The sequence below is a fragment of the Trematomus bernacchii genome, unplaced genomic scaffold, assembly GCF_902827165.1.
Source record: "Trematomus bernacchii unplaced genomic scaffold, fTreBer1.1, whole genome shotgun sequence".
Classification (NCBI taxonomy): Eukaryota; Metazoa; Chordata; class Actinopteri; order Perciformes; family Nototheniidae; genus Trematomus; species Trematomus bernacchii.
Window position 1 is genome coordinate 2,224,363 of NW_022987607.1, and position 18,512 is coordinate 2,242,874.

Consider the following 18,512-nt stretch of genomic DNA (forward strand, 5'->3'; position numbering starts at 1 on the left):
AACAAATTCCACCATCTGGAGAGGACACCAAGTCAACTATAATTTTAGATAGGCTATTAGTAAGTTGTATATATTTACAATGCGTAATAACCATCATTGACACATGATAAAGCATTTTTTATGGTGACTTACGAGATCAGGTGTCATATAACTTGATAATTGCTGTACACAGATTTTTCTTTGCATGGATCAAGTCCCATGGTTGTAATACATTATATTTTTTGATTTTTCACTCTTACAATGCATTAAATGTGATTAAAGTTAAACAATATCATTTAATCTATGCATGAACAACACTTACAATTGCATTTGTTCAACAGAAACTGGAATCCCCCAATTTTAAACCACTTTTTGATGATGAACAAGACAATTATAGTTGTATGTTCATGTACATTTTACCCAAAAAACAATATAGTTTTCATTTTATTTTACACTTCTGAAAAAAAAGCCCCGAATAGCCTATATGTGTATGTTAATAATATGTTTTATTAACATCTTGAATCATATAATTACCAGTATGTTTTTTATACTATTGTTTTATATTAAAAGTATGAATTATTAATTACTTTAAGATCATTTTTAATGTTATTTTTCCACAACATTGTGGCCATAAACTCACTCAGCTCACATATAATAATAACGCGCTACTTTTCTTGCGTTTTCAAATGTAAAAAAGTGGTTTAAAATGTATATTTACGATGAAAAATCATAATGTTTTTGGTGTTCTCTAGTCTAGAATATTCTTCCTGGGCACCTTCATTTCCACCCTGAATCAACACTCTCACCTCATTGGATATTTCAGCTGTCATTCAAAAATCTTTCCTTCCAATTGGTCAAGTCTCACGTGGGCGGAGTTTGTTTCCAGGAAGCGAATAACGTGACTACGGGCCTCACGTTGTCGTTAAAATCTACTTTTTGCTTGTCATTCTCGCAACTAACGTTTAATTTAACCGGTGTTAAAGCCACCAACATGGGGGACGAGGAGGACAAGTATGACGGCATGTTGCTTACCCTGGCACAGCAACAAGAAGGAGGAATACAGGAGGTAAGTTAGCGTGTTGATAACATGTGGAAGCTACCATGCTAATATAGAAGCTAATGCAGTTAGCCTGTACGCTAACATGCGCCCCTCGCCTGTATGAGGAAAAAACAACTATATTACAGGTTTAAGCACGTTTTGTAATGATTATCAGTAGCTGAACAGATCATAACCTTACTTGTTTAATACATTGGATGTTATGTTAGATTTGGCATACAAGAAACAAACATTTTAGAACGGAAATTCTGTTAAATCTCGTTTTAGCTCTTGTTAAAATCAGCATTTATTATGAAGAAAACATCAAATTTACAGGGTTAAGCAAACATTATTATGAGTATCACTAGCTGAACACACCATTACCTTACTTTTTAAATAAATAGGATGTTATGTTAAATGTTGTATACAAGAACCAAATAAATTAGCACCACATTTCAATTTAATTTCGTTAAAACTCGTTTTTTAGGGTTAATATTCTTTGTGTGTGTGTGTGTGTGTGTGTGTGATTAACATTAGGCTGAGACAGTTGTGGATGAATATTTTCTTCTGCAGTAGTGTTCTACTATGCCACATTTTAATATAAGGATTAAAAAATATTTTGTGTAAAATGTAGAATATATTGTTCATATTCAAACTAGCCATGAAGATGATGAATGCCAACAATGCTCAGTATAAAATTCATCTGTGTGACATCCTTTTCTTCTTCTCTCAACAGCTAGTAAACACATTTTTCAGTTTCCTGCGCCGCAAAACAGATTTCTTCACCGGTGCCGAACCAGGTGCTGCAGAGAAGGTGAGAAATGCACAAAATGCGACTTTTAAGAACCATGCATCAGAGCTATACCTCAATTTATACCTAATCTCTTTGTTTTTCAGCTAGTCAAAGATGTGGTCGTCAAACACAATAAGCTAGCGATGAAGTCCCAAAAGGAGAAGCAGGTGAAACTGGAGAAGGAAAAGAAAGCAAAGGCTGAAAAAGCAGAAAAGTTAGCGGAGGAGAAGAAAACGAAAGAAGACGGTCCAAGGATTCAGGAACTGACCGATGAAGAAGCAGAGAAACTTCAGTCTGAACTCGACAAGGTGAAACCCCAAAGCCTTGAAGCTCTTGTCAGTGGAAACCATCTTGTATTACACAAGTCCATTACACTAGTGTCTCAGTCAGTAGGGGGCTTGGACTGGCAGCTGTAGGGTCGCCGGTTCAAGTCCCCGACCAGACCTAAAATATGGAGTGTGGACTGCTACTTGGAGAGTTCCCAGTTCACCTCCTGCCCTGCCGTGGTGCCCTTGAGCAAGGCAACCCCCTTCCCCCCTCAATCCCATTGCTCCCCGGGCGCTGTACAATAGCTGCCCGCCTAGTACTAGACTCCTGGTGCTAGACTCCTGGTGCTAGACTCCTGGTGCTAGACTACTAGTACTAGACTCCTAGTACTCCTGGTACTAGACTCCTGGTGCTAGACTCCTGGTACTCCTGGTGCTAGACTCCTGGTACTCCTGGCGCTAGACTCCTAGTACTAGACTCCTGGTACTAGACTCCTAGGACTCCTGGTACTAGACTCCTGGTACTAGACTCCTAGTACTCCTAGTACTCCTAGTACTAGACTCCTAGTACTAGACTCCTAGTACTAGACTCCTAGTACTAGACTACTAGTACTAGACTCCTAGTACTCCTGGTACTAGACTCCTCGTACTAGACTCCTCGTACTAGACTCCTCGTACTAGACTACTAGTACTAGACTCCTAGTACTAGACTCCTAGGACTCCTGGTACTAGACTCCTGGTGCTAGACTCCTGGTACTCCTGGCGCTAGACTCCTAGTACTAGACTACTAGTACTAGACTACTAGTACTAGACTACTAGTACTAGACTCCTAGTACTAGACTCCTAGTACTCCTGGTACTCCTAGTACTAGACTCCTAGTACTAGACTCCTAGTACTAGACTCCTAGTACTCCTGGTACTAGACTCCTGGTGCTAGACTCCTGGTACTAGACTCCTCGTACTAGACTCCTGGTACTAGACTCCTAGTACTCCTGGTACTAGACTCCTGGTGCTAGACTCCTGGCGCTAGACTCCTAGTACTAGACTCCTCGTACTAGACTACTAGTACTAGACTCCTGGTGCTAGACTCCTGGTGCTAGACTCCTGGTGCTAGGATGGGTTAAATGCAGAGAACACATGTCACTGTGTGCTCTGCATGTGACCATTAAAGAGGGTTTCATCCCTCCTGATTCTATCTATCTACATATTTATTAATTTGTTGTGTGTATTTTAGAAAAAGAACGAAGAGGAGAAAAAGAAGGATGAAACACCAACGCCTGAACCAGAAAAGACGGACAAAGTAGACAAAGAGAAGGGGGTAAGTGGACAGATCTACAGAGAAACTTTTGGTTTGAAGCACATGTGTCAAACTCAAGGCCCGGGGGCCAAATCAGGCCCTTGGTGGATTTAATTTCGGCCCGCAGGATAATTTCTAATTACTATTAGATCTGGCCCTCCGGTATATTGCACGCACACCTTCACTCCATGCTGAGGGTCTCCTCCGCTCAGAGCCTGACCCCAAACATTGATGACCTTGCACCCAAGATGAGATGCCAAGTATCTGAGCTAGCATCACAGAGCAGCACACTGAGTTTACATGGATGTTTCCTTCTGCACTTTTTCTCTCACGACAACAGGGCATGTTTGGTTTTCTCTTTGAGGGAAATAGTTTTCTTGAAGCTGTTGTTGGCCTGTGGAGAAATGTAATCATAAGAAATGACTCTGGAAAAGCTGCAGATAGAGCCATAAGAAATGAATGCAACTGATTATTTAATGTTTCATGTTGTTTTTATAGACAATCATTTAAGCTTTGTTAGTTCCAGGTTTAATATGTGCAATAAGTTCATTTCAATAAGTTCTGCAATAAACATTGAACCAGTCCGGCCCTCGACTAGTACCCATTTTTTTTATTTTGGCCCACTGTGTATTTGAGTTGGACCCCCCTGGTTTAAATGTTTGTTTATAAGCCTCTGCTGACATGTTGACTTTGTTTCCTCAGTCTGAGTCCGATGGAGAGGAGGACGAGAAGGACAAAGATAAAATGAAGCCCAACGCAGGAAATGGAGCCGACCTGCCGAACTACAAGTGGACGCAATCCCTGTCTGAAGTGGACGTGAGTGTCACACTGTTTTTATTTAACCAGAAACATCTCGTTTTCAAGAGAGTCCTGGCCTAGATGGGTAGGTTAAAACAATAGCAGAGAACATATCGGGACACAATCAGTACATCATCTTAAGAAGCATCTACAGACAGAGTTGATTTTCGGTAATTTAAGGTCCCCTATTATACAAAATGCACTTTTAAAGGTCTTTTATACATACACGTGTGTCACCGGTGTGTCAGGAGACTCACAAAGTGTCAGGAAATACAACCCTCTCTCTTTTCCTCCGTACCCACATCTTTAAAAACGGGGGTATACCAGAGATGTTTGGTATTTTGAGCAAAACACTTCAGAGACAGGTTTGTATAGATATGGCCCTATAATATATTGTTTAAATATAGCATGATAGGTGACCTTTAAGTAGCACTTTAATGGGGCATTTCCACCATGGCGCGGAGCGCGGTTTAAGCGTGCCGTGCCCGTTTTTGGTTGCGCTTCCACTAGGCCTAGTTACGGCCCGGCCCGGCCCGGGGCCACTTTTTCACCTCTTTTCTGGCCCGACAAAATTGTGGTTCTATCGGGGCCAACAAACAGGGCTGAGTCGGGCTGAGTATGCTAAACTAGAGAGAGAATCGCTGGCAAGGAGGCTACAACTACAACAAGATGAACATATTTGACCGTGATTTAATTGTAATACACGTTTCAAAATGATGCCGAAGTAACAACATACTGATACCGGTTAGTAAAAACCATGAATTAATGCTTTGTCAAGTCTGCAGACAGACGGCAGGCGAAAAAGCTTTTAAAATGCGTGTTTTCTAAATGGAGATTGGCTAAGCTAACGCAGTATATGCTCCGACCGTCCACACTCACAACAACGGCCTATACAGACATAAATAAAGCAGCGACTGTATTCGCCATGACACAGACAGTCTGTGGTTTGTACTTGTTTCACTTTTGTCTAGTTTCTGAACAGATATGAGGAGCTGTGAGCTCTGAGTGCTAACAGCTAACGGCTGTGTTGTTTTTCTGGGGTTCTCATTGAAGATGACGTCACGGCTCCGCCTACACTGCGTTACTATAGATACTACCCCAGTTCCTAAACTGTAATGGAAACGCAGCATGAAGTGAGCCGGCCCTGTTAAGGCCCAACGCGGCCAAGCAGTACCGAGCGTGGCCGAGGCCGACCGTGTGGTGGAAATGCCCCATAAGTCTGTTTAGAGAGACCAGCGCCCTGAGTTTAATGTCCTGTTCCAGCTGGTTAGATGCAAATGGAGCAGCGTAACTAAACGCCCTTTTTACCCCAGCTCCGTTTCAACTTAAAGGACAGTTAGCAGAAACAAATCCTCAGAACAAAGCGGACGGGGTTCCTGTGCTTTTCTGACTGATTTTAAATCTGCAAATAAGGCGGGAAAATGCCATGCATACAAAATGTGCTTCTGTAATTTGCGTGGCTTAATTATGGGTTATTACTTTACATTTCAACCAGTGTACATGTATAACATATTCCCGTAGCTAAGCATCTGCATCTGTACTTAAATGGCAGTACTAATATAGGAGCGGGGGAGATGAGGGGGGAGAGGAGAGAGAGAGGGTTGTCTTGCCGTCTTTTTGCTTGTTGTTGCAGTTTTGATAACCAAGAATAAAGCAGACTTTAACTCGCAGTATATATTTCCCTGCAGGTCGTCTTGCCTTTCGATGTGAGCTTCCGCATCAAGGCCAGAGACGTGGTGGTGGATATCCAGAGGCGCACCATCAAAGTGGGGCTGAAGGGACACCCTCCTGTCCTCGAGGGCCAGATGTACGGCGAGGTGAAGGTGGACGAAAGCAATTGGCTCCTTGACGACGGAAAAGTTGTCACGCTCCACTTAGAAAAGGTTTGTGTCCCCTCTTCTTCATGTCTCTTCTTCATCAACATGTGTCCCCTCTTCTTCATGTCTCTTCTACATCAACATGTGTCCCCTCTTCTTCATGTCTCTTCTACATCAACATGTGTCCCCTCTTCTTCATGTCTCTTCTTCATCAACATGTGTCCCCTCTTCTTCATGTCTCTTCTACATCAACATGTGTCCCCTCTTCTTCATGTCTCTTCTACATCAACATGTGTCCCCTCTTCTCCATGTCTCTTCTACATCAACATGTGTCCCCTCTTCTTCATGTCTCTTCTACATCAACATGTGTCCCCTCTTCTTCATGTCTCTTCTACATCAACATGTGTCCCCTCTTCTTCATGTCTCTTCTTCATCAACATGTGTCCCCTCTTCTTCATGTCTCTTCTTCATCAACATGTGTCCCCTCTGTGGAAAGAGACTCTGAAAGTTTCAGGAACAAAGATTCTCTCTCTTTTTGTCCTGATCCATTTCTATAAAAACCTGTCTGAAAATGAGCTGATCAGATTTTGGCCACTTTATGATGTCATCACGATGTCTTGTCTTGTGTAACCATTAGCCAATCAGCAACCAAGGTAACCTCCCCCCCCCCCCCTTATCACCTGAATCTCCTCCTAGAGCACCATTGAGTTCTTTGTAACCAAATGTCTCTCAGAGGGGCGTGGGGAGGGGCTCCTTATTTTCATCTAAAGTAACAGACAGAGGTTGCGTTCGAATACTCCAAAAAATCAGCTCCTAAGTTCTAACCCTATCGTCTATTCCTTGACCTCGGAGTGAAACGTCATGGGGTTAAGGAATAGTGGATAGGAGAATTCAAAAGGATTTAGGAGAAGAGACTGTGGTACTTTAGGGAGTCCGACTGCACTTTCACTATCCGACGTGTTTATGATGCGCCAGCGGAGGTCATAAATGTGCGCCTGCTGCTGTGGGGAAACTATGGAAACTACAGTTTTCTATACAGCGGACTACAACATGGATGTTTAATAAGAACGAGGGACTACTGTGAACTCATCTAGAGACTCTGCACCGTGCTCTGGTGCTGTTGTTTTATGCTTTATGAACGGGGACAACAGAGAAACATATTCTTCATGACCAAAGTTGGAATTGAAATAAAAAAGGAAAGTGAAACTTATGCTCGTCACCCTCTCCCTCCGGTCCACATTAATACAAATGATCCCAATACATATGATTGTATGAAAAGATCTTAAAATCAATACAAATGTATTTATTATAAACGTTAGTCCTTAACATCTATCACTGTGTATATCACCATTCAAACATCTTTTAAAAGTTGAACAAACCCCACACAGCTCAGTAAAGACTGTGAAATGTTGACTTTATTTGATCATTTCAGTAAAAACTAACGTTCATATTTCTCTTTTTGATTATAATACTGATGAACGTTCAAAACAAAGCACTTTGGCAACTTACCACATACGTTTTAAAATGCTTAATAAGCACCGTAACTTTCATGATATCATTTCTCGTTCATAATCGGTTGTTTCCGTGAACGGCCGACTGTTGTGTGACGGCAAATGCCGCGGCCGCAAGGCATTGTGGGGCAGCATTTTCTCCTCTCCTTTCGGTTAGGGAGGTCCAGTGGTTCCTAGGCTAAAGGAGGTTATAAAGGAAGTTTGAAACCTCCTTTCCTTTTAATTTAGAGAATTCGAACGGCACTTATCATGGCTGCCACTGAGGGACTTCCGGGTCATTTCACTCCGTTAGGAAGGTTCCTAAGCTAAATGGACTATTCGAATGCAACCAGAGAATCAGCACTTTGGAAACAGGGCTGAAACAGAGGGGATTATGGGTAATGCTGCAATGATCTGTTTGGTGTTTCAGCCAATCAGAGACAGGCTCTGTATATATCTGAGACCTGGAATATATTGATGAGAGTATAATAGGGGACCTTTTTAAAGGCAGTAAAAATTATTTGTTTATTTGATAAAAGCTAACGGCAAAATGTTTGATAGGAAATGTTTTTATTTTTGAAGTGCAAGTACGTGTCCTGCTCTTTCCTGTTATGATTTGAAATGAATACGAGTATGTCGAGTGCATTTTCTCCGTCTTCTACCGTTCCTGTTGGAAAATGTAATATTAATATAAAGTAAAAACGTGGTTCTTCATTCGAACACATCATGTGTAGATTAAAACCATCGGGCTGTTAAACCTAATGATATGCTTTCATTTCAGGTTAATAAAATGGAGTGGTGGAGCAAGATTGTGTCCACAGATCCAGAAATTAACACCAAGAAAGTCTCTCCAGAGAACTCAAAGGTAAGTGATTTGACGCTGACGTGTTTCAGGTGTGTTTTACCTGCTTGAATCTGTAGTTAAGACTCATCTGTGTGTGTGTGTGTGTTTTCTGATGAGCAGCTGTCAGATCTGGACGGAGAGACGCGTGGTATGGTGGAGAAGATGATGTACGACCAGAGGCAGAAATCAATGGGTCTGCCGACGTCTGAAGAGCAAAAGAAACAAGACATTCTCAAAAAGTGAGTTTATAGAAATACACAGGGTTCGTACGGGTGCTGGAAATCCTTGAAAATGCTAGAAATGTGGTGTTTTCAAGGTTTGATGGGTCACCCATTTAGAAATATTAAATGTCATCCTTTTGCAGAGTGCTATTACGTAACACACATTTGGTTATAGCATAAAGAACATCTGATTTAATGTGAGGTAGTGAAACAATAATTTGAGTTTAGGTATGTATATGTAATTTACCATAGCTGTAAGCTGCTTCAAAAGCTTTAAAATTCACCTTGAAAGTGCTTGAAAAGTGCTTGAATTTGACTTTGGAAAAGGTGTAAGCAACCCTGAATACTCCCGTTCCTGTTGGCTATCATGAAGCTCTTTTTATTGTCACCTGACCTCTGTGGTGTTTCTTATTGGCTCACACAGTTGAACAGAAACGTTATGATATAAAGGTTTTATATGAAGAGACACAGACCAGTCCAGGGATCTGACCACAGATTAAATATGACTCCATTAGTGTTACCAAGCAGTGCTTTAATCTGCTATAATATCTGAAACCCTCTTCATTGGTCACACGTTTCCATGCACACAGCACACACCGTGAAATTTGGTTTCTGCTTTTTACTCATCCTAAGCTAGGAGCAGTGGGTATTTAATAAAAACGTTATTTCGTCCTTATTGAGTTTTTTTGTATTCAAAGATATTTTGCACTGATATTGCTAGGTAGGCATCACTCTGAGGAATTAAGATCGGAAAGAACAGACGCTTGAGCTCACACAAAAATATGATATTGACTGAAATGTAATGAGGAATCACCTGGGCAGTATTCAGCAAATTTAAAGGGGACCTATCATGCAAAATGCACTTTGTGATGTCTTTTATACATCAATATGTGTCCCCGGTGTGTCGGGGAACTCACGCAGCGTCAGAAAATAAAACCTTCTCTCTTTTCCTCCGTACCCAAATCTCTAAAAACGGGGGAACAACGGAGCTGATCCAGATTTGTGTCCGATATGACGTAATATCAGAAATGTGGACCCACGGCCCTATCAGAAACGTTGCTATCAGAAACAATGCCCGACTGTTTTGGACGTAATATGGTCGGTGTTTACATTAGCATCGCTAACACTCAGAGCTAACCTGTACTGGAGAGCATGTGTGTGAAGAAGCAGGAAATAAAAAGGAACTCACCTTGTGGTATAACCGGCAAGAGAGAAAGCCTTTGAGCTCCATACTGTTTCAGAAACAATCCTTGATAATCCATGATATGGCGTTTCATCACGGCAGTATTTAGTTTAGACGGTAGCTGCCGGGTCCCGCATGAGCTCAGACCCCTCCTTTTTTATTTTTTAAGGCTTTATACCCAAATCAGCACTTTTGAAACAGGAAGTGAAACAGAGGGATATGAGGCATGGCTAGAATGGGTGATCTTTTTGGTATTTTGAGCAAAACACTTCATAGACATGTTTTTAATATCTTTTTATATATCTGAGACCTATGCTATTGCCTAAGAATAGCATGATAGGTGACCTTTAAAGCCTGTTTGTGAAGGGCGCTCTTATCATGCTGTTAGTAAAAAATCCTCCTCAGTTATTTTGAGCTCCACTTCCTGTTTCACGCTCGTTAAATCTGCCTCTAAAATCCTGTTTGGTTTTATTAGAGTTAAACAATACCTCTGTAGTCAGAAGGCTGCTCTCAGTTGATTTGTTGACATAAAGTTCACGTGTCTATAATAAGAACTGGATACAGCGTGGGAGGCGGGGCCTCGTTCATTCCTATGAGAGTTGCTCATTGGCGCATGAAGACAAAATGGCCCAACTTTTGAGAGAGCGAAACGTCACGAAAGTATTCATATAATCATATCATCCGTTCTTATTGTGCATCCATTGGTAAAGGTAAAACTCATGTAGTACTGAAAACGTCACATGAACGTGCCGGGCGGCGCGGTCCCGTGGGTTAGATCCACGTTCATAATGCAGAGGAAAATAACTCGAATAACTTTATTAGCACATTTTACAACAAACGACCGAATGTTTTTAATAAGGGCTATACAAGTGTTCAAACTAGGTAGTTTATTTAGTTTAAAAAAATTATCCAACGATTTACAGGCGTCTCTTTCCCAATGTTAGTCAATGGGAAAAAGTCTTTCCGGGCCCAGCGACTGATACGGAAGTGTAGTACCGCTGTTTGGCCACAACGAATATTTTCCTCAGAGTCCAGCGCACTTCCTGGGGGCTTGGTCTTTCCCATCAAACGTGTTGTCTGATGGAGACTTCTCATGTTTATTTACTCTTTTAAAAAACATATCTTTGGCCACATGGCGGCGCTAGAGGACGGACATGTTTTCGGAAATGTCAGAATTAAAAAAAATAAAATAATGCAACCTTTATTTAACCCGATTTTTCACATTCAGATGAGACTTATTTTCCAAATTGGGTCCAGGAATTAATTTAGGATGTGGATAAGGGTTGAACAATCAATCAGATATTATTGCAATATTGATTATAGACAATATCTAAATCGCAGAAGGATTTATTAAAAGGGGAAATGTGTGTTGATGCAGAAATATGACCACCTACAAATTGTATTTCACAGATTAATAAATCAAATGAATAACATTTTATTAATATTTTTCTAAAGGGAATACTACATACAAAAAATATATTTCCCTTTTTATATACTGTGAAGTTTATCCCAATTGTGAAAACTAGTAATTAGTTGTATAAATATGTTATCTTTTATTGAATATTCTTACTTTAAACTATTATGTTAGTATAAAAATATATTTTATTGTATTATTTAAGCGCTAATGTAGATCCTGTATTTAAAGCCGTTTTAAAGGTAATTTAGAAAATAAAAGATGTCATTTTTGATGATTTCTGACTCTGTACTCTCCGTCTCTGCAGGTTCATGTCTCAGCACCCGGAGATGGATTTCTCTAAAGCCAAATTCAGTTGAGACTGCAAGAGAAAAGCATCTCAACGCATCCCATAATATCACATCGGAGCGTCAGGCTCTCCTTACAGGACAGATTAACATGTCTCTAACATGTCTCTAGGTGCAGAGGTTTGTGTGTTTTTGTCAAAAGATTGAAATGTTCTCCCTTTGCATGTCGTCTCAATATTTAAAGATGTGTCTGGATTTTTTTAAATAAAGAAACTTAAAATCAAATGAATGTGATTCTTTTTTCTTTTTTTTTTCCACTGCACATTATTGTAGATATTAAGTGTATGAAAATAACTAAAGTGATGTTAAGAGGAACATCTTAAAATACTTTGTTCCTGCTCACTTGTGTTTTTATTTGTGTTATGAAATTGGAAGATTAAAACCTGAAAGAGTTTCGATCCAAGACCAAAGATTTTAAGTTTTAGGATCACATCCTAAAGTCTCAATGTGGACGGCACTCATGTCTAAACCATTAGGTCGGGGAAGAAAGTGCAATGACCTTATATTACTTGTGTGTCAATGAAATGTTAAGACGGGGTCAAAAGCACCTGATAGGTTGCAACCACAAGGGGGCAGTGTTTCCCTTTTTTATAAATCAGCAATGAGTACTAACTGACAGAAGACCAGAGGTGGGAGAAGTACTCGGATCTTGAGTAGAAGTACTCAGATCTTGTACTTGAGTAAAAGTAGAAGTACCCAGATCTTGAGTAAAAGTAGAAGTACTCGGATCTTGAGTAAAAGTAGAAGTACTCGGATCTTGTACTTGAGTAAAAGTAGAAGTACTCGGATCTTGAGTAAAAGTAGAAGTACTCAGATCTTGAGTAAAAGTAGAAGTACTCAGATCTTGAGTAAAAGTAGAAGTACCCAGATCTTGAGTAAAAGTAGAAGTACTCGGATCTTGAGTAAAAGTAGAAGTACTCGGATCTTGTACTTGAGTAAAAGTAGAAGTACTCGGATCTTGAGTAAAAGTAGAAGTACTCGGATCTTGAGTAAAAGTAGAAGTACTCGGATCTTGAGTAAAAGTAGAAGTACTCGGATCTTGTACTTGAGTAAAAGTAGAAGTACTCGGATCTTGAGTAAAAGTAGAAGTACTCGGATCTTGAGTAAAAGTAGAAGTACTCGGATCTTGAGTAAAAGTAGAAGTACTCAGATCTTGTACTTGAGTAAAAGTAGAAGTACTCAGATCTTGTACTTGAGTAAAAGTAGAAGTACTCAGATCTTGAGTAAAAGTAGAAGTACCCAGATCTTGAGTAAAAGTAGAAGTACTCGGGTCTTGTACTTGAGTAAAAGTAGAAGTACTCAGATCTTGTACTTGATTAAAAGTAGAAGTACTCGGATCTTGTTCTTGAGTAAAAGTAGAAGTACTCAGATCTTGTTCTTGAGTAAAAGTAGAAGTACTCAGATCTTGTTCTTGAGTAAAAGTAGAAGTACTCAGATCTTGTACTTGAGTAAAAGTATAAGTACCAGAGTGTAGGAATACTCTGTTACCGTAAAAGTCCTGCATTCAAAATGTTCCTCAAGTAAAAGTAGAAAAGTATTATCATCAAAATATAGTGAAAGTAGCGACAGTAAAAGTAGTCATTGTGCAGATTGGTCCATTTCAGAATAATATATATGATATGTTTTATAATGATTGATGCCGACAGATTTCACACAGCTTCCTCTGAAGAAACAAAATACTTTATACAACCTTTACCTCATATTGTAGTATTTCATAACACGTGTCTACAGACTTTACAATGTGAGGATTTTGTGACTGAAAGTAAAACTTAAGGATCTTTACTATCAGTCTCCCCAGAAATAAAAGAAGTGGAGTTAGCATCATTCTGACATTAAGACTCAGTAACTTCCTCCTTTTTAAATCCTTCCCTGTGTGAATGCATTGATCAGAGGTGGGAAGTAGTAGAGTACAAATACTTTGTTACTGTACCTAAGTACATGTTTCTGGTATCAGTACTTTACTCCACTACTTATTTTTCTGACGACTTTTGACTTTGACTTCTTACATGTTGAACACAAATACCTGTACTTTCTACTTCTTACATGTTGAACACAAATACCTGTACTTTCTACTTCTTACATGTTGAACACAAATACCTGTACTTTCTACTTCTTACATGTTGAACACAAATACCTGTACTTTCTACTTCTTACATGTTGAACACAAATACCTGTACTTTCTACTTCTTACATGTTGAACACAAATACCTGTACTTTCTACTTCTCACATTTTCCAAACAGGCTGGTTCCTTTAGTTTGAATGTGTGTTTGGTGGCGTGATCATTATTATTTAGAGTCATTGCGTGCCTATTGATTTGAACACGATCCGTGTATCCATCATTTCCTGGTCTTCTCTAAAGAAGAGGGACCAATGAAAACGTTGTCATGTTGCCGTTGTTCAGCATGGAAACATTCATTAGCTAACAATGACATTATTGTTCTATTAATATAAAGGGAGGTCAGGTACTCTTTAAAACAGCTGCTAGTTATGGGTACTTTTTACTGAAGTACATTTCAAAGCCTCTTTACTTTTACTTGAGTAAAGAAGTTTAGTCAGTACTTCTACTTTTACCAGAGTATTTTTAAACACGAATATCTGTACTTCTACTTGAGTAAAGGAAGTGTGTACTTCTACCCTCTCTGCATTGAGTGACATGCTGTCTGAACCCTGAGGATAATCAGCATGCTGCCACCAATGAGCAAAGACACACTTTCTCACTCTGCTCACACTGGATATCATGCTGTTCTGCTAAATGTACCTTCAGTGAGGACCAGTTTGCTAACAAGTCTTTCTGCTGGTGTGACTGAGAGGCTGTCACCATCACTGTGGCGACTGCAGGAAACATACATTAGCTTATACCGGCTAGCAACTCCTCCTAATGTGTGAAATTGCTCATGTAGTTCAAAAACACTCCTCGGACAACTGTCGCATCTGGATAAGAGTTTACTGCAAAAGGCTGGATGGATGAAGACAGAGTGAAGTGAAGGCTTTTTGATCTTTAGGTTGTGAGTTTTTGTTGCAATATGGAGCATGGTAGATGTGGTAGGGGACATAGAAAAATAGAAATGGTGTCACATACGGTGACCAACATGTGCAAATGTGCTATAACCCAAAACGTTTACATTAGGAGAAACGCACTACCGTTTAAAAACACACATTTTGCCGAAACACATGGAATTATAGAAACATTTTCACCAACTTGGTCCTAAAGTTCCTGAGTTTCTGTAAATATATCTGGGTTCCTGCAAAGGTAAAGGGCCACAAATTGCGCAAAATAAAAAAAAAATCCAACTTGTATTTATTGACACACGTGGGATCAGATCGCTTGGTGGCGTTCAGCGTTGTCAGTAATATCAGAATGAGTCATGTGATCACATTGTTAAAATAAGCCAATAAAACGTACATATCAGTTACGTTTCCAGTGACGGTGACATCTGATCTTATTGTTAAGTTGCAAAATGCAATATATTCTGGGGATAATAGGAGCCTAACTTCCCAAAATATATCCAGGGAAATTGTGATACTCTAATTTGACAGTACCAGTCTTACCTAATAGGGCAGGCTCTCAGCAGTACTTCACTATGAGATATTTACACATTTTATGAATTTCATACTCGTTAATTTCATCAGAACTGGCCAGAAACGTATCTGAAAGAAGAAATACATGTCAATGAAAATCTTAAGTCACAGGCTCCTCCAACAGTTCAACACAACAAACAGATACAAATAGTGCACGTAAATACAAATAAAAGAGAATAGAAGTAGTATCTTAACTTCCCAGAGGCCTGATGGGATATATTTCTGTGTGATGGTGCGTTCAGGAGGGCAACGAGGAGGCAAAGTCTGCTCAGCTGACAGCAATTTCTCACCCAGGTACCAGAATTTCTTCATTAACGAAGACACACAGACATCACAGGGTTTTTGGGAGGCGGTCTGCAAACATTCCCCCCCCCCCCAAAAAAAAATCATCCTCCTTCGCTGACTCGCTGTTCCAGACTTGACAACTTGTTTTTTGGCAGCAGCTCGTCGTAAATCAACTCTGAAATGTGACTCACCGTCATAATGGTGGTGTTTGCGGAGGCCTTCTGTCTTCTTCCAGAGGGGTGAGCGTGGTTCATTCCTGGAAGAGGAGGACGGGACGTGAGGACAGAGATGAGACACTGATATCATCCGTCAGATTTAGATTTGTACTTATTGGTCTCACTTGTTAAATGGCGTATTGGGGGCTTTTGTAGTCATGAAAGACTTAAATAAAAAACACTAATATAGCATCACCTGATTACCGTACATGTTACAGTTATTTGAACCTTGCATGAGGAAGCAATGTAGTGACTTGAGAATAATAAACACCATTTTACTAATCAGTTTTCTTGTTAATTTGAGACTTTCATGTCATTTTTAGTTTTTTTACTTCTCATTAAACTAATGCTTTTTTCTCATATTGCTCTCTTTTTCCTCCTTACACCATTTGTTTTTACCCATAATGACCCTATAGTGAACATATATCACTACTATTACTCTTTTCTTTAAACAATTCTTATTCAATTCTGTATTTATTACTGTCACTAAAACTGACGGAAAATTTAGTTTTGGTCAGAGATGTCAAAAGTACACACATTCTTTACTCAAGTAGAAGTACAGATTACATTACATGTCACTTGTTAGACGCTTTTATCCAAAGCGACTTACATACTCAGTACTGTGGACAATCCCCACAGGAGCAATTTGGGGTGAAGTGTCTCAGGGACACAACGACATGCTGACTGCAGTGGGGTTTGAACCTGTGCCCCCCTGATCCCAACACCAAGGCTCTCTCCACTGCGCCACACGCCTTCCCACACAGATACTCGTGTTTAAAAATACTCTGGTGAAAGTAGAAGTACTGACTAAACTTCTTTACTCAAGTAAAAGTAAAGAGGGCTTTGAAATGTACTTCAGTAAAAAGTACCCATAACTAGCAGCTGTTTTAAAGAGTACCTGACCTCCCTTTATATTAATAGAACAATAATGTCATTGTTAGCTAATGAATGTTTCCATGCTGAACAACGGCAACATGACAACGTTTTCATTGGTCCCTCTTCTTTAGAGAAGACCAGGAAATGATGGATACACGGATCGTGTTCAAATCAATAGGCACGCAATGACTCTAAATAATAATGATCACGCCACCAAACACACATTCAAACTAAAGGAACCAGCCTGTTTGGAAAATGTGAGAAGTAGAAAGTACAGGTATTTGTGTTCAACATGTAAGAAGTAGAAAGTACAGGTATTTGTGTTCAAAATGTAAGAAGTAGAAAGTACAGGTATTTGTGTTCAACATGTAAGAAGTAGAAAGTACAGGTATTTGTGTTCAACATGTAAGAAGTAGAAAGTACAGGTATTTGTGTTCAAAATGTAAGAAGTAGAAAGTACAGGTATTTGTGTTCAAAAAGTAAGAAGTAGAAAGTACAGGTATTTGTGTTAAAAATGTAAGAAGTCAAAGTAAAAAGTCGTCAGAAAAATAAGTAGTGGAGTAAAGTACTGATACCAGAAACATGTACTTAAGTACAGTAACGAAGTATTTGTACTCCACTACTTCCCACCTCTTTTTGTGTGTTTTACCCTTCGTACACTCCCCCTCTGCCACATTTAACCCAAACCCAACATCTGCATCTGTTGTTTGGACTCCTCCGCCTCTCCACACCTGGGTGCTGGACACACTCTGTAAAGCGTATTTGATACACACACTTCCAGGGGTGGAGAGCAGGGCGGTGTGCAAAGGCAAACTCCAATTGTCAATTAGTGAAGACCAACACAGGCTGCAGGCTGCGGTGTACCGAGCACCAAGATGGAGAACAAAAGAGATCAACACACACACACACACACACACACACACACACACACACACACACACACACACACACACACACACACACACACACACACACACACACGCACACACACACACACTCTGGGCCCAGCAGGATCTGTTTATCGCTCCAGACTGAGCAAAGACCATCAGCAAACATCCTGCCCACTTGGTCTGGACTTCTGCTCATAAACAGGTACACACACACACACACACACACACACACACACACACACACGCACACACACACACACACACACACACACACACACACATACACACACACACACACACACACACACACACACACACACACACACACACACACACACACACACACACACACACACACACACACACACACACACACACACACTGGAGATGAAACACAGGGGCCCAGTGACTCTGTTTTTCGGCTTTTCTTGTTCATTGATAATAAAGTAATTCAACTCCAACTCTATCTCTCGTCTCAATCCATTCTATATGTATATTTATAATTTTTAACTACTTAATTAATGCTGTTTTAAAATAAACGTTTGCTCTCTTGGTATACTGCATTGTTGGAGGAGCCTTGGAGCTGTGGTTGTTCTGAAAATGACAATAAAGCCTTCAAATGTTGAATCTGTTATAAAAAAGTACCTTCATCAGGAAGTTGTTTTTTACCAAAGAGACCCTGATAAACTCTACCTTCCTAGCACAAGCAGAGAGACAAGGTCAGGGATAAACTGTAGAAAATATTGCAGTATTTAGCCTCTAATTATCTAGGTAGATGGTGAACACCAAAATGAAAAACTTAATTTCAAGGTTTTTCAGGCAAAACATCTCATCAATATTGTAAAAACAGGATATCATTTTGAAGTAGCGAGTAGGTAGAGTGACCTCCACCTCAACCAGCATTACACAGGTCCATATCACCAAAAGGCGTACGAATAACACGTTAATTTCTTACGTCTTTTTGGCATTTTATCACTAGTTCATGCAGTATTAAACGCCTGAATTTCCCCATGGGGATAAATAAAGTTCCATATTATCTTATCTTATCTTATTAGACGGGCAGAGCAAGTGTTCAAATAGTCAGGTGACTTATGGCGCATTTCCACTACAGCGTGGTTTAAGCGTGCCCGGACCTTTTTTGGTTGCGTTTCCACTAGGCGTAGTTCCGGCTAATGGGTACTT

The 18,512-nt window shown here is 39.9% G+C and overlaps 1 protein-coding gene across 1 annotated transcript; it reads left to right on the top strand.

Annotated features, from left to right (window-relative positions):
- The first annotated feature begins 852 nt into the window (after positions 1-852).
- Positions 853-11,709, top strand: nudc (nudC nuclear distribution protein). Its single transcript, XM_034131183.1, has 9 exons — positions 853-1,045; positions 1,752-1,829; positions 1,913-2,116; positions 3,308-3,391; positions 4,073-4,186; positions 5,857-6,051; positions 8,257-8,340; positions 8,440-8,558; positions 11,445-11,709. Exons 1-9 carry the CDS (start codon positions 971-973, stop codon positions 11,494-11,496), a joined length of 1,005 nt encoding a protein of 334 aa, XP_033987074.1. The 5' UTR covers positions 853-970; the 3' UTR covers positions 11,497-11,709.
- The last annotated feature ends 6,803 nt before the right edge of the window (positions 11,710-18,512 follow it).

Coding starts and splice junctions, on each gene's coding strand:
- nudc (XM_034131183.1), top strand. CDS start 971: ATGGGGGACGAGGAGGACAAGTATGACGGCATGTTGCTTACCCTGGCA. Junction 1,830..1,912: donor AACCAGGTGCTGCAGAGAAG/GTGAGAAATGCA, acceptor TTTGTTTTTCAG/CTAGTCAAAGATGTGGTCGT. Junction 8,341..8,439: donor TCTCTCCAGAGAACTCAAAG/GTAAGTGATTTG, acceptor TCTGATGAGCAG/CTGTCAGATCTGGACGGAGA.